This window comes from Garra rufa, chromosome 16 (assembly GCF_049309525.1).
Source record: "Garra rufa chromosome 16, GarRuf1.0, whole genome shotgun sequence".
In the NCBI taxonomy this organism is placed as follows: domain Eukaryota; kingdom Metazoa; phylum Chordata; class Actinopteri; order Cypriniformes; family Cyprinidae; genus Garra; species Garra rufa.
Genome location: NC_133376.1, coordinates 5041081 through 5058477, shown reverse-complemented (window position 1 = coordinate 5058477; position 17397 = coordinate 5041081). Strand labels below are relative to the sequence as shown.

The 17397-nt window shown below is 36.7% G+C and overlaps 2 protein-coding genes across 3 annotated transcripts in view; both read right to left on the bottom strand.

The window, feature by feature from the left end:
- The window catches only part of maml1 (mastermind-like transcriptional coactivator 1), a 33657-nt gene extending 26695 nt beyond the window's left edge, over positions 1–6962 (bottom strand). The window contains exon 1 of the mRNA XM_073820921.1: positions 5600–6962. Coding sequence (XP_073677022.1) covers positions 5600–5941 — 342 coding nt within the window. The 5' untranslated portion in view covers positions 5942–6962. The remainder of the gene's footprint in view (positions 1–5599) is intronic.
- Positions 6963–14772: 7810 nt separating this feature from the next.
- The window catches only part of canx (calnexin), a 43867-nt gene continuing 41242 nt past the window's right edge, over positions 14773–17397 (bottom strand). For both annotated transcript variants that reach the window (XM_073820296.1, XM_073820297.1), the window contains exon 15: positions 14773–14980. In XM_073820296.1, the coding sequence (XP_073676397.1) occupies positions 14921–14980 (60 nt within the window). In that variant the 3' untranslated portion in view covers positions 14773–14920. The remainder of the gene's footprint in view (positions 14981–17397) is intronic.

Below are 17397 nucleotides of genomic sequence, written 5' to 3'. Positions count from 1 at the left end.
CCCCACCCTTTATCCCCAGTGAACAACGCCCCTTTTCAGAAAGTTTTTTAAACCAGAGGTGTGAAAAAGCACCTCTGAAACAGGGGGGTGTTGTGACACTTTAATAATCGCTGTGAGTGAAGTGCCAGAGGAGAAAAGTTTAATGTCCTAAACCCAAAAGACTCTCATTAATCTTCAAATACATACATGTATACACTGCCGGTCAAAAGCTTGGGATCAGTAAGATTTTATGTATTTTAAGTAAGTTTCTAATGCTCATCAAGGCTGTGTTTATTTGATTAAAAACACAGAAAAAAAAATACATTCTTCCGTTTTAAAACACAATAAAAATCGAATTTATTTCTGTGATCAAAGCTGAATTTTTCAGCATCATTACTCCAGTCTTCAGTGTCACATGATTTGATGATCCTTCAGAAATCATTCTAATATGTGGATTTATTATTAGTGCTGGAAACAGTTGTGCCGCTTGATATGTTTTTGGAACCTGTGATATTTTTTTTCAGGATTCTTTAATGAATGTAAAGTTAAAAAGAACAGTATTTATCTAAAATAGAAATCTTTTCCAACAATATACAGTACTGTTCTCTCTTTTTTTGAAAGAAATTAATACTTATTTACCAAGGATGTTAAATTAATAAAAAGCGATAGCACGGATTTAAACTGTTTTGAAAAAATGCTGTTCTTTTTAACTTGTTATTCAAAGAATCCTGAAAAAAAGAATCACATCCATAATTGTAGCACAACTAGGGATGGCGAAAACTAAAAAATTTCTTGACCGACCACCGAGCCTCATTAGCCGGTTGAAACCGGTTAACCGATTAGTTTAATATGGTACGCTATTTGAAATAACAGCCATTTCGAGCCGCGCCTGCAATTTCGCAACTCTGTCGCATCTCTCTGCCGCTCTGCCTCCCGCACACACACACACACTGCCACTCACGTCACTTTTTTAAAATCCACTACAGCGCGAAACATGAGTCCCGCAAACGCGGCGCCGAAGAGCTTTTTGTATGTAATCGTAGGACAAATGGCTCCTTGGTTTCAAATGGTTTGGGTACAAGGTGATCGCTTTGAAAATAAAGACGTTTGTTTTGGTTAGAAGCTCATTTGAAACATTGCCACGGCTCATTTAAGAAAATGACAGCTCCGAAGAGACGCCGCTTTAGTTGAGGTAGTGCTAACCATAATAAAGAAAGATGATGATCATCATCACCTTATCGGTTACCACTGAAATGTAGATGTAATGTATTTCCAAATCTAAGCCCATCTTATGCGGAATGTTGCCTAATAGACTGCAACATGATAAAACCAATGGATAAAACAGGCACCTTCAGAATGCGTAAAAGACGCACCGGCACTTTTTTTTTTAACCGACTACCGACAACTTTGACCGGTTAACGTTGATACGGTCAACCACCGGTCAAACGGTCATCGGTTAACATCCCTAAGCACAACCGTTTCCAACATTAATAATTCTAATAATAAATTGGCAAATTCAAATTCTTAAGATCTTTAAAAATAATGTGACACTTCAAAAATTCAAAATTCAGTTTCGCATCAAAAGAATAAAACTATATTTTGAAGTATATTAAAAAAACTTATTTTATATTTCAGTAATATTTTGCAGTATTGTTTTTTTTCTGTATTTTTGATCAAATAAATGCAGTCTTGACGAGAATTTAAAAATAATTTTAACACACAATATTACAAGTCTTACTGATCCCAAACTTGAGCGTTAGTGTATTTTTAAGAGATTTTCGTCCCTCCATTAAAAGTCCATTCATAAAAATGTTTAATGCTTAAAAGGGACCCTATTATCCCCCTTTTTACAAGATATAAGATAAGTCTTTTGTGTCCCCAGAATGTGTCTGCAGTTTCAGCTCAAAATACCCTGCAGATCATTTATTACATTTCGGAAATGCTTGTTTTGAGTGGAAGCAAAAACCATGCTCTTCTCATGAATGTATCTTTAAATGCAAACAAGCTGCTGCTCTCTGCCCCCTTTTCCACTATAGGGCCGTGTCTTTACACCTCATGCCGCCAACAAGCAGCTGTTTGGTTTTGATTGTCATGTCTATCAAGCTCATGCTTATGTTCTACGTCATCATGAAAACTTATTATTTGCATGCGTTTGCATTAACAGCCATCAGTTTTAACTTCTGAAGCACGTGCACAGAAAGTGGCTGTCACAAGGCATGCGAGTACTAAGCCAACTTCTTTCACGTCTTATTGTGCTTTAACTGTCGATTACACACGATTCAAAAACATGCAAACGCTTAAATAAGGTTCGCAAAGACATTAAAATGTAATCCATATGAATAGATTGGTTGAATTACAATCTTCTAAAGAAACAGCCCACTTTGTGTGATAAAAATGTTTAATTTAGGCTATTATTCCTATAAACACGTCACATATGCTAAACAGGGGCTCAAATGTGCTTGCGTGGTGTGAGAACAAGGCCAATAAGCACACCATATTCGTTTACCATATTTGATGAGCTCTATTTAGTTTGAAACATGAGGACGAAACCGATCAATAAGAATTATGTGTGCTGTATGTTCATTCCACTTTTGAGATCCACATTCACAAAACAGTTGCTGCTACCTATACTGAACTCATGTGGCCCGAGAACAGACACATGTTGGAGATTTTGTGAGAAGGCCACAGCTTCAAAATGATGAAATCTAAGCTAATATGAGCATGTAGCAACATTCCCTTATTACTCAGCATCCCACAAAGAAAACTACACTGTACCAAAGGTGAATGACTGATCAAATCTAGAGTAGTATTAAGTGTGGGAGTACTATTGCACACAAAAAAAAATGGTAGTCATTAAATATCTGATGTTTAAGTAAAACACTGTCACGTGAGTAAGAATGTAAAACTACCATAAAAAGTGTTCATTTTATTGGTTCAGTCTTAGTTTATGATTAACCTGAATCAAATGAATGGTTAATAAAATCATCTCTCGGACTCTAGTCACCTTATTTCAACAATTCCTTATTTCACACTGTATCTACACTAACCAACATCTAACATTCTGCCACAATTTGAAATCTTTTTTGTATGGACCAGAAAATCTATCCGTATAAACTTAATTTATCATGTTATTGTGTTCAGTAATGCAAGCACATGTCACTCAAGGGGTGCCAAGACATCAACATCAAATGGAAATAAAGAAGAATGGTCATTTTAAATAATTAACCTTTTTACAGACTGTGATGCGTTTCATAAAAAATAAATCTAGCAAAAAGTTCATTTTAATGTACATTTATAACATTATACTTGGCATTTTTGTTTTACCTTTATTAAAGTATAGAAAAGTTTGCCAAAACTAGACAAAAAAAGTGCATGAGTATTAGTTAACTAACTTTATCCACTTTTCAAGTATACTAGGGATGTAAACAATTATTTGATAATCAATTATCCTATTGCTTATTTTTTACATTGGATCTATTTGTTATTTTGGTCAATTAATACTTAATAATCTTAGTTAACATATCAATAAATAACTAGAATTTCTGCATTAAACTTTCAACATTTTATATAAAACGTTTTCTCATAAAATACTTTCTTTATCCAACATAAAAAAGTGCCAAACATTAAAATGTCCGTGCTGCATTCAGTCACTCAATTTGCTTACAGGTGTCTTGAAATGTCTTAATTCAGCTGTTTAATGTTGAATACATATCTGTATGAACATACTAAACACGGTTTGAATATATATCTGCATGACTGAACAGCTGATGTCCCAACCATAGCGACAGTATCAAAAATGGCAGATTATCAGAATGGAGAGGGCTTCCAATAGAGGCATACGTTTATCCATCGTTTATTTTAAAGAACCAACCATTTTTGATTTAACCGTGGATGAGTGTGGATTGACATGCACAGTCCTCCTAGAGGACTCTTTACGGTCTTAACTTTTACCTAAAATGACATTGCGTGGACAGTGCACAGGTGGTTGCAAAACTGTCCAGAAGTATACTTTGGGCTTAAGTTAAGAGTGACAGCAAATCTGATGACACCTGAACAATGAAATAAATATTTTAATATTCTTTCCTCTTTTGGTCACTGAAACTCTATTGTAACAATTGGAACACTAACTGGACATATACAATTACATCTGATGTAGTTTCTGTTCACTACTATAAAAGTTTACCAGTTTACCAAACTATGATAAAAAGGGTTCACTGTCAATTTTGAATTCATGGTGACTTGGTAAGAAAAAAACTGACCTCTGATAAGCTAACTTACTGTTATTATGGAGCAACAGTTTGAAGACATTCCTAATGTGCAAAATAAAGTTGAACGTTACACTCAAAATATCAACAAAACTATACTTTCATTTAAAACTAAAAGAGAACGACTTAAGCAGTCCCATAATTCAACTACAGTGTATTTCTGTAGACTAATACTACCCTCAAAAATGCAAAAGACAGATGATGTTAGAAATGCACCAACATGAAACATCCCACAAGACCCCAAACTAAAGACTGCCCGTCCTCATGCATGGCAGTTCCTGGTGCATTGGAGAAAAAGACTGTGTCAGTTCTCAGGCAGCTTTACTGCCTGCACCTCTTCAGGAGAGAATAAACCTGCTATCAGATGTTATAGATGCTGCAGTGATTCATTCATAAAGAAAGCTGCCCTTATCAGTTCATTCTGCCAGTTTCTAGAAATACAGTGTGAGATTAATCAGCTTAAGGAAGATGTAAATCTCCACTCACGACTAGTTTCTCCACAAACTACAAGCAGCACCACATACTAAGGAGCTTGACTGTCTCTATGGTTTTAACATTATTCACTGCTCTCAGTGCCACAGTTTCAATCAATAGCACTGTCGCAATATCTTCTCAAGGAAAACAACAGTCCTAAGCAGGGCAAGATACTAATCTAGTTTAAAGTGGAAGGGTTTCAGAATGTCACAGCATTACAAAATATCAGAGCAAGCATCGTTTGCACTCAGATGCAAGTTGCACTAAAACCTAGAAAACAAGAAAAGCATTTATGTGCTCCATTCTTTGGTTTAATATTTTGTTATTAAATGCAAAGGGATGCTTTCAAAGAAAACTAGAAGCAGGGATGCTTTAAAAGCCTTACTCAGTCTTGGGGCTCAGAAAGTGCATCAAATGCAATGCAGGCTCCAAAAACAAGCACAGCCATGAGGTGATCACTCATTGATCTCCCCTCTCAAAACATCTGTGGCACACAGCGAACAGCATGGAGCTCATGTGACATGTGCAAGACGCGTGCTCCTGTCACGGTCACATGATCTCAGGGCTGTTGATGCTGATGCAGCCATTCGACTTCAGCTGCTCTAACAAACACACCTGCCGAAGCACCTCAAACTTACCGATGCTCCGAGATCAGCACGTGCATTTAAGCACCTTAATGAATTTTCAGGTATTTAGACTACAGTCTACTTCACTGTTGGCATTTAAGAGATCAGAAGTAACTTGCAACACTTCTTCTCCAGTGCTCCTGGAGTAAACTCAATGGTAATCGTTTCTAAATTCACACACGTGAGGTTTGAACCTACAATCTTTCAAGTCATCAGATCTACAGAGGCGTCGTGACTCATCTCTCATAGACTTACCGCGATCAGCGTGCTGTTTCTGCTCTGCTCCCCGGGCGTCCCGCTCCCTCCGTCCGCCAGCTCCGCGCTGGTGCCCCCGCCGCCAGTCCCTCTCTGCCCCGCCGGGTCCACGCTCGCCGCCGCCGCTGGCGGCTGTCTGTGCTTGTTCGAGCGCTTGGCCTTGGTCTGCAGGCAGCGCTGATGCAGCGCGAACGTCTGCTGTCTTTCCATCTCCAGCCGCTCCATGGCCGTGCTATCATAGCGGTTCTCACAGCCCGTGTGATGCCGCCGGAAGAGCTCGATCCGCCGCCGCAGCCGCTCCATCACCGCGCTGTGCCGCGGCACCACGAAATCCGCCATCATCCAGAACAACAGCGTGTTTATAAACTCAGTCGAGTCTCCGGATACCAGCACAACTCACAGGACTGATCGTGCTGTTTCAGTGTGTGTGTGCGTGCGTATCTTTACAAAACACACTCAACTGCCTCCATTTTTATCACTATCTGCCTCCTAATACAACAAAAGAAATGGCACATAGTTCAGATGTGTGCGCGTATATTCAAAAAAGAGACCAAACGCAAGAACTTCAAAGTTTCCTTTTAACTAAACGACCGCACAAAATCACTTAATCTTTCTTATATAACTATATTCAAGCCGCGAGTCGTGACACGGACCAGAATGAAATAAAAACTACGATTTTATGAATGAAACCGTTCACTGACACTAATAACTTTTGCATCTTAAAAGTTACATTTCTTTAGACATCTATATAATTTACAGGAAAGTTTAAGATGTTTCAAAACTTTTACTTAAGGAATCTCTTTTTGAAAACTTCAGACCCTTTAAAAAAAATTCAACCTACCTCCAGTTTATATTTACGCATAACGTTACACCACGGCGTTAAATTGTTTTTAAGTTTCTTCTCGCGAAACTAGCAACAAATTAAAAATAAACGTGCGATTTTTTTCGCCTCACAGTTGAAGTTTGACAAAAGACGTACTTGGGATAAAAACCCATCGACGAAAGGTTAGAAAGCGAAGGATAAAACCGTATACATTACATCCATTTAGCCCCAAACACACCAACTCCGAGAGTTACGAGTGAGTTTCACTAGTAAAAGTAACTTTTAAAGTAGCAGCGCGGCTAACAGCTGATCCTCACAGTTACATTACAGCTACGGATGTAGCTTAGCCTGCCTGCTAACGAGCCCTCAAACAAAGCATTATAAACTCGCTTCCTTACAAATCTGCTTCAAAAGTCTTAAAGTACACACAACCGACTACTGTCCCCCGGTTTGAGTCGACACGAAAAAGAAAAAGCAATCGGTAGAGAAATAAACTCTGCCCTACTGCGCTGTCTCTATTGTTTTCCAGTGTTCAGGCAGTTGTTGGTCGCCATCTTGTAACTATTTTTTTTTCTTTTTTCCTCTGTTTTATCCACGCGATGTGAGTGACAGATCACTCAGGCAATCACAAACTCTCACTTTTAAACACAAAATACCGAAACATTCCTCAGGAGATGTGATGCTTTATTGTTCTGGGGAAATCACGTTATTATAACACTTAAAACTATGAAAAAGAAATTACTTTTTTTAAAGCGAAAAAACTGAGAGATTTGATGACAGACAGATAGAGTTTGTTACTACAGTAAAATTGTGACCTGAGGCGTAAACAGTTTTTCCAGACAGCAGCTTCTTTCATCTGATTTTATGCTTTTCGTTTAGACTGGGGTATTGCCCTTTCATAATTTTTTGGGGGTGATGAAAACATTTCAAAAATGATTTTAGGGGGAAAACACAGGAAGCTTTTCAGCTTGCTTTCAGTCTCCACCACAAGTCTATGGTCTGCTCTGATTGTGTAAAACTGAATTATATAACCCACAGGGCTATCACTGACCAAAAATAGCTCTCCCTTGTAATCTCATAACTGCTGAGCTGTAGCTTCACATCTCAAAGAGCTATTTTTAAAGAATTCAGTGCATTTTTGGATATGATTCTCCTGTGTGCAGCAAGGTTGCACAGTGGCCACTTATAACATCCAGAAAGATAGTGATGGACCTGATTCGGGTGAGTTTTATATCACCACATTTGGTTTCAATTGTCCTTTACTATATTGATAGGCCTACAAATCTGAACACTTATAACTTCACTTTCAATTTCTTTGACTTCTAAAAGTAATGTTTAGTGCATTATGTCAGTTATTCTCAAGTTCACGTATCACAGGTGTCAAAGCAGAGAAAGGATGGGTATAGTAATTACTTTTTGTCTTTATTTTGAACAGTTTATCATCATATTATTTCACGCCAAACAAATCTATTTTTAATGTGATTTAAGTGTCCAGATATCTTTGGAGGTCAATGAACTGCTCATTCTTCTAGGTCCACTTTTAAAGTATAACTAGATAAAAGAAAATTATGCTACTTCAAGTTTAAGAAGTTTAAAAGTTTTAGGTTTGACTGTTTTCATTCTGAAATAGTTTAAAGAAGTTGTTTTAAAATCTTAAAGTTGATAGATGATAGATAGATAGATAGCAAGTTACTACCATGTTGTTAGCAAGTTTCTATCATGATTAGTATGTTACTAGCATGTTGTTAGCATGATTAGCAAATTACTAGCATGTTGTTAGCATGATTAGCAAGTTACTAGCATGTTGTTGGCATGATTAGCAAGTAACTAGCATGTTGTTGGCATGATTAGCAAGTTACTAGCATGTTGTTAGCATGATTAGCAAGTTACTAGCATGTTGTTAGCATGATTAGCAAGTTACAAGCATGTTGTTAGCATGATTAGCAAGTTACTAGCATGTTGTTGGCATGATTAGCAAGTTACTAGCATGTTGTTGGCATGATTAGCAAGTTACTAGCATGTTGTTGGCATGATTAGCAAGTTACTAGCATGTTGTTGGCATGATTAGCAAATTACTAGCATGTTGTTAACATGATTAGCAAGTTGCTAGCATGTTGTTAGCATGATTACCAAGTTACTAGCATGTTTTTAGCATGATAAACATGTTACTAGCATGTTGTTAACATGATTCTAACATGAATACCAAGTAGCTAGCACGTTTCTAACATGATTAGCATGTTGCTAGCATGTTTCTAACATGATTAGCATGTTGTTAGCATGTTTTTAACATTATTAACATGTTGTTAGTATGTTTCTAACATGATAAGCAAGTTGCTAGCATGTGTCTAGCATGATTAGCATGTTGCTAGCATGATTCTAGCATTATTGGCAAGTCGTTAGCATGTTTCTAACATGGTTAGCATTTTGTTAGCATTATTCTAGCATGATTAGCATGTTGCTAGCATGTTTCAAACATGATTAGCATGTTGTCATGTTTCTAGCATTATTAGCATGTTGCTAGCATGTTTCTAGCATGATTAGCAAGTTTGCTAGCATGTTTCTAGCATGATTTGTAAGTTATTACCATGTTTCTAACATGATTAGCATGTTGTCATGTTTTTAACATGATTAGCAAGTTGCTAACATGTTGTTAACATGATTCTAGCGCCATTAGCAAGTTATTAGCTTTTTGCTAGCATGTTTCAAGCATTATTGAAATGTTGTTAGCATGTTTCTAGCATGATAAGCAAGTTGCTAGCACGTCTAGCATGATTAACATGTTGCTAGTATGATTAGCAAGTCGTTAGTATGTTTGTAGCATGATTAGCATGTTGTTAACATGTTTCTAGCATTAACATGTTATCATTATTCTAGCATGATTACCAAGTTACTAGCATGTTTCTAGTATGATAAGTATGTTGTTAGCATTATTCTAGCATGATTAACATGTTGCTAGCATGTTTCTAGCATGATAAGCAAGTGGCTAGCATGTGTCTAGCATTATTAACATGTTGTTAGCATGTTTCTAGCATGGTAAGCAAGTGGCTAGCATGTGTCTAGCATTATTAACATGTTGTTAGCATGTTTCTAGCATGATAAGCAAGTGGCTAGCATGTGTCTAGCATTATTAACATGTTATTAGCATGTTTCTAGCATGATAAGCAAGTGGCAAGCATGGGTCTAGCATGATTAACAAGTTGCTACCATGTGTCTAGCATGATTAGCAAGTCGCTAGCATGTTGCTAGCATGATTCTAGCATGTTTCTAGCATGATTAGCATGTTGCTAGAATGTTTCTAGCATTATTAACATGTTGTTAGCATGTCTTTAGCATGATAAGCAAGTGGCTAGCATGTGTCTAGCATGATTAACATGTTGCTAGCATGATTCTAGAATAATTAGCAAGTTGCAGGCATGTTTCTAGCATGATTAACAAGTTGCTACCATGTGTCTAGCATGATTAGCAAGTCGCTAGCATGTTGCTAGCATGATTCTAGCATGTTTCTAGCATGATTAGTATGTTGCTAGAATGTTTCTAGCATTATTAACATGTTGTTAGCATGTCTTTAGCATGATAAGCAAGTGGCTAGCATGTGTCTAGCATGATTAACATGTTGCTAGCATGATTCTAGAATAATTAGCAAGTTGCAGGCATGTTTCTAGCATGATTAACAAGTTGCTACCATGTGTCTAGCATGATTAGCAAGTCGCTAGCATGTTTCTAGCATGATTAACATGTTGTTAACATGTTTCTAGCATGATAAGCAAGTTGCTAGCATGTGTCTAGCATGATTAGCATGTAACTAGCATGATTCTAGCATGATTGGCAAGTCGTTGTTTTGGCAAGTTTCTAGTGTGATTTGTAAGTTGCTACCATGTTTCTAATATGATTAGCATGTTGTCATGTTTCTAGCATTATTAGCATGTTCCTAGCGTGTTAGCATGATTAGCAAGTTACTAGCATGGTGTTAGCATGATTAGCAAGTTACTAGCATGGTGTTAGCATGATTAGCAAGTTACTAGCATATTGTTAGCATTATTCTAGCATGATTACCAATTTGCTAACATGTTTCTAGTATGATTAGCATGTTGTTAACATGATTCTAGCGTCATTAGCAAGTTATTAGCAAGTTTCTAGCATAATTGGTAAGTTGCTACCATGTTTCTAGCGTGTTTAGCATGTTGTTAGGATGTTTCTAGCGTGATTAGCATGTTGTTAGGATGTTTCTAGCGTGATTAGCAAGTTAGATTTTAAGGTTTAGAGTTTTGTCAGTGTGAGTTTGAATAGTGTTGATCATTTGAACATTCCCTCAATGTAAGTCTATGGGATTTTTCCCAGTTTTAATCGTCATTTTTAGGAAAACCGTGAGTCCGATCAGTTAGAAAAGACACAGCAACTGGAGTCAGACCAGTCTGAAGATCTGGCCTGAGTTTGTAGAGTTAAAGCTCTAGGACGAGTTAGAGTTGATGATTTTAGTCTCAGAAGAAGAAGAACTATGAGTTTAAATAGCATTTCAGTAAACTGACTTTCTCAAGCTAACTTAGTAAGTATGCAAACATATAAACCAGTCTGACATTTCACCTTCAGTTTTAGTTCATGCATGTCTGATTGGGGAAGCACATCTGTCAAGACTTTTGGGACTTTTGGTGAGCAGGTGCAGTGGAGCAATACAAAAAAAGTTATTATTAGAACATCTCATTTCTATATTACTTTTGATTCATCACAGCATGTCATTATCTAAATCAAAAGACAATTTCAGATCCATTTTTCATATATAAAGCTGAAGTCACTTTCCTACTTCACTGAAAAATACAGTTGATCTCTTGTAATAACTCATAAAGGTTGAATTTCACATAAATATTCCTGGTAATATGTCACCTCAAAATCAAAATCAAATATTACATTCGGTATAAAGAGAACACAATTTATTTTTAGGACCATTCATATTATTTGCATTTACGCTTAATGACAGTTAAGCACATTCCCCCGCCAAAAATACTACTTTTTATTTGTAATTTACATTTTCCGAAGAATAAACAAAACAAATACTATGCTAACATGCAAATATTCACACTATTTATTAATTTGTTTGCATTACTGAAATATACACTGGTGTACAAAAGTTTGGGAACCCCTTGCAGAATCTGTGAAAATGTGAATATTTTGATCAAAATAAGAGAGATCATACAAAATGCATGTTATTTTTTATTTAGAACTGTCCCAAGTATAATATTTTACATAAAAGATGGTTACATATAGTCCACAAGACAAAAAATAGCTGAAATTATTAAAATAACCCTCTTTTAAAAGTTTAGGAACCCTTGGTTCTTAATACTGTGTGTGGTTACCTGGATGACTTTTTTTTTTTTTTTTTGTGATGGTTGTTCAAGAGTCTCTTGTTTGTTCTGAACAGTTAAACTGAGCACTGAGCAAAATTCTCCAGGTCCTGCAGATTCTTCAGTTTTCAAGCATCTTTTGTGTATTTGAACCCTTTCCAGCAGTGACTGTATGATTTCGAGATCCATCTTTTCACACTGAGAACAACTGAGGGACTCAAACACAACTATTAAAAAAGGTCAAACATTCACTGATGCTCCAGAATAAAACATGATGCAACTTTCGAATTTGAAGATCAAGGTAAATTTGACTTAATTTATCTTTTGGGAAATATGCAAGTATCTTCTGTTGCTTCCGAAGGGCAGTACTAAATGAATAAAAATATATATATTTAAAAGTTTGGCCATCTTAATCCTGTTCAAAAGTTTTCACCCCGGCTGTTAATGCATCATGTTTTCTTCCAGAGCATCAGTGAGCGTTTGAACCTTCTGTAATAGTTGCATATGAGTCCCTCAGTTGTCCTCGGTGTGAAAAGATGGATCTCAAAATCATACAGTCACTGCTGGAAAGGGTTCAAATATGCACAAGATGCTGGAAAACTGAATAATCTGCAGGATTTGGAGGATTTTTCTGAAGAACAGTGCTCAGTTTAACTGTTCAGAACAAAGAAGACTCATGAACAACCATCATAAAACCAAAAAACAGTGGTAGATCATCCAGGTAACCACACAGTATTAAGAACCAAGGGTTTCCAAACTTTTGAAGAGGGTTATTTTAACCATTTCAGCTATTTTTTGTCTTGTGGACTATATCTAAACATCTATAATGTAAAATATCTTACTCAGGACAGTACTAAATAAAAAAAAAATAACATGCATTTTGTATAACCTGTCTTATTTTGTTAAAATTCTTAACGTTTTCACAGATTCTGCAAAGGCTTCCCAAACTTTTGAAGAAAGTTATTTTAATAATTTTGTCTATTTTTTTGCCTTGTGAACCATATGCACTAAAAAAAATGCATTTTGTATAACCTGTCTTATTCTGTTAAAATGATTCACATTTTCACCGATGCAAGGGGTTCTCAAACTTTCGTATGCCGCTGTAAATTTTGAAGAGAAATGTAATATAATCAATTGTCATAAAAAAATATTGTAATGCAAAACTCTTGATGATAAAACAAGCATTATTTCTTTTGAGTAAAAACAGAAATGTTGACCAGATTAATCCAAAAATGTCTCGGAATAAAGAAAGCCTGTTAAAAACCACTAAACGTTACAAATCACACAGTAACACACATCTCTCGTTCATCAAATCATTACTTTATTTTAGTTTGTGAGTAACATGATGGATTTTTTCCCAAACCGTCCCAGTAAGACCAGAATCACGATCTCAATTTCACAACTTCATCGATGCCAGTAAATCACTTAAATCCATTGCTTTTCCATCCTTCTATCCATCCACACTATTAATTACCTACATTTGTGAAATAATGGTAATCCAAAAGACAAATAAAAGAGAGAAGACAAAAACCAGCCCAAAAACACAGGTGTACAGACAGGACATTTACAGTTGGAGATCAAGCCCATCAGAGAAAGCCAAAATGAGATATTAAGAGCAGAGCAGCAGATATTGGTCTAGATGTGAGGTTTTATTTTCTCAGTTACCTTTGAAAGTGCCAACTCTTCATTAGTCTTGGGGTAGAGCTCACGTTATGGCATCCCACCAAACTGCGACAGATGGTTTAGCAACAGATGAGGCTGGTTTGCCATATTCAGAGTATAAAGAAGTAACTTCAAGAACACTAGCAGAACTACATACGCTAGTTTACTTTAGATCAGGGTAAGCCCCCAATAGTGCCTTTTTTTTCATTTCTTTGGGGTCAAGTATTTAGGGGCGGAGTCAATGTGAAATGGTTGAGGAAATGACTAAAACAGCTCACTTTACACCCAGGACATTGATTATTTTCTCCATGTTTTCTCGTCTTTTCTGAGTGACACTTACTAGAAAACAGTTTTCAAAGATGAATCTCATTGAATTGACTTTACTAAAAAATCCATGTCGCATTCTTGTTTCTGTAATATGGAAAAATCGAACATGCGAACATAGTTGGTTCGATGAAATGGGAAGCTGCTACTGCTGCTAATATTGGCTGTACAGGATATGACATCACAGTGAGAGAAGATCAAACGGTTCACGATCAGACAAATAAATGAGGGCAAGAAAGTAAAACTCTCAGTCGTCCTGTTATTGGGCTGAACAGGTTAGAATCGACATCAGTTCAAGACCAGAAAACACATTTGTACAGCAATTCATGATTTAGTAAAAAAGTCCATTTGAATAGCAAAAACAAATGAAGAAGAAGAAGAAGAAAAAAAGAGACAAAACTCACAGTACATTCACAGAAAAAATATTAGCAAATCTTGTGTCCTACAAGTAAGGCAGTACACTAGAACCTACGCATCTACCTGGCATTCTCCCTGGATACCTTACTGAGCATGTGCACCACATCTGGCTGCATTACGGTCATGGTTTGGCCTTTTACTGGACGCCCAGTCTACGCCATGACAAAACGATGAACCTCATGGAATAGAAAATAATGAAAACATCTCATTTATATGTTAAAACCTAGATGGAAGTGGCAAATTTGACAGTTTATAATGAATATATCCAATCAGTCTCCTATTGCCTATGGCTTCTTGAGTAATTCTACAACAAAGGAATAAAGCTGTTGGCCTGTAAACCTTACAATACCAAGTGTGCCATAGTGTGTTAGGGTTGAGGAACACTGTCTGGAAGTGTGTGTGTGTGTGTGTGTGTGTGTGTGTGACAGCTGAGAGTAGGAACGGGATCTTTACGCAATCGTCGGATGCACAGTTCAGGAATGGTAACAAAGATTGCGTTTCCTTTTTAGTTACGGAGAAAGTTTCTATGCTATCATCACCGTGGAACCATCAACATCCTCAAGGCCACTTGAGGAGGTGTTCGTTTGGCTGCTGGTCGAGTGGCGGACCGCACAGTTTCGCTCTGACCCACATCACGGCGGCAAGGATGGAGAAGAAGAACGGGGAAGGAGGGGAGGAAAGATGGAGCAGGAGGAGAGGGATGTTGGGATATGCATGAGGAGAGGAAATTTCGCACTTTCAACAGATTTAGGAAGTCCATCAGTCCTTTCTCGCTTTCCTGCTTCTGGGAGACCTTCTCAGAATGTCGTCCTCTGATTTCTACACAAGACACAATGTGAGAAAACAACCGTCAACAGAAGTAGTAGTGAACAAATGCTTTTAAAGTTTTTGGTCGAAATGCAGTTTGCAATGCATTTCTCAATCAATCAACTCTAAAGCCTTACCAGGACCATAATTCGTTATTATTTTGAATGGGGTTAGTCTATAAAAAATAGATTTGCATGCCACCTAGGGGTGGGCGACATGGCAAAAATATCACAATTGTTTTTTTTGGAAATATCACGATTTTATCACGATTCTTTGTCATGTTGGTTTTACCATTTTGCAAGTTGTCTGAGCAGCACAGCCAAACTAATTTCCCTGTTTTAAAAGCAAAGCCTTAGAAGGTAACAAAATAGAAAATTAAAAGAATGGCAGATGTTTAGGCCAAAGTGGGCGAAGACGAAAAATCTTTGTCATTATTTTATCTTTGTTATTAAAAAGTAAGAACAAAGATAGGCTACATGTTACAAATACACATAATATACAAATTAAACAAACAGCGCTTTCATTTTCAGGTGCAGTCGGTGTATTTAGCAGTAGCATTCAAGAAACTGAATTAACAAATATAAAAATAAAATGCTATATACACTATTTACGTAAATGATACATTGACTCTTAATGAAGCGACTGTAGTTCTGCAGTCAAGAGCAGCGAGTGATTTCTCTTTGGGTTTTGTTTCATTAGCCTACCACCCAAAAATGACAATTCTGTCATCATTTACTCTTTTTAACATAAAACACGTTGAAAGGAAACTTATTTTGAAGGATGTGGGTAACCAAATGGTTGCTGGTCCCCAGTTACTTCCATAGTATTTTATTTATTTTTTCCCACTATCAAAGTCAGTGGGGAGCAGCTACTACTGTGTCATCCACATTCTTCAAAATATCTTCGTTTGTGTTCAGCACAAGAAAGACAAGGTTTGAGACAACATGTGAGTGACTACATTTTTGGGGTGAACTTTTTAACGTCCTTTTAAATGACAATCGGCATCATGTTTAGTCACTTTAAGAGCTGCACGCATCTAATATACATCAGTTTTTCTCAACGGTTTACTTTCACTTTAGACATAACCAACTGTGTTTATATGTAATCTGTGCGTGTTTTTGACAGTATTAGCGAATCAGATGCCAAAGACTGCTTAGTCCAGTAATCAGGCGCTGTTTGACAGGCTTTTAGCCTAAATAAACGAAATTACGTTATTTAACTGGCAAGGATGAAAACTTTAAATCACATGCAAATAATGTACTTTTGTCCAGTGAGTGAATATATGTCATGTTGTACAGTGGCCTACATTAAGACGGAGACACGCTGTAGGACGATACTACAATATTTTTTTTTTTTTTAAAGCAGATGGTGGAGACATTTTAATAGTTCACGATTATAAATCGTCATATCGCACACCCCTAATGCCACCTCAGTGATCAAATTTGTGCAGATGATGATTTACAATCCTATAAACTCGGAAATGCACTTTTGACATGGTTAGTCAAATGTTCAACAAATATAAAATATCCTATTTAATTAGGAAGGTAATGATATTATCAATATAATGGTATCGTGACAGCAAAACGGTCTCAATATTATCGTGGTCACATGATGATATGAAACGCTATAGGTCTTCCGGGGAAAAAACTTAGATTTTTTAAACATTATAACATAGAAGGTCTTTAAAGTCGTTCTGGGTCATTATGCTTTGGCACAGTATCTGTCAAACGAACTAAAACCAAAACGCAATATGGCTCCTCAAGAAGGCGTTTCAAACCAAAGCGTGCACTTCGTTCATGCGATCAACTCATGATCCAATGTTTTCCGCGCCCTTTAAAATGGCTCCGTTCACAGTGAACTTGTTTACTGCATGTGCTGTGAGTTTAGCGTACGTTTGAGAAAGCAAAGGCCAGCAGTTATGCTTTATTTTGTTTTCGCGCCAGAGAATTACAGCTTTTCACTAGATTTGTAGTGAGATGCGTTTTTCCTCATCAACGAACATTTTTCATCATAGTTTTCGATGACGAAATTAACACTAATTCAGACATCAATCTGCGAAAAAATGAAATGGCATTAAACACACCTAAAATCACCCTAATTTACTAAAACATTTAAAATGCTGCTGCAGACTTATATGATGACGACAAATTGATTTGCTTAAATAAACCAGGGCCTGTATTCACAAAACATTTTATCTTACCACTAAGAGTTCTCCTAAATAACAGTAAAAGTTTTTAGCTAAGAGTTTTCTATAAAAACCTATTCACAAAGCAACTGAGACAAACTTTTACTAAGAAATAGAGAGAAGTCTTAAGCTAAGAGTAAGGGGCGGGGTTGACCTCGTTGCTATGGATGATGTCAGCATGCTTATTAACTATGCACACAGTGATTGGCTGATAGGGGAGGGGTCTCTGTCAGAGATTTATTCA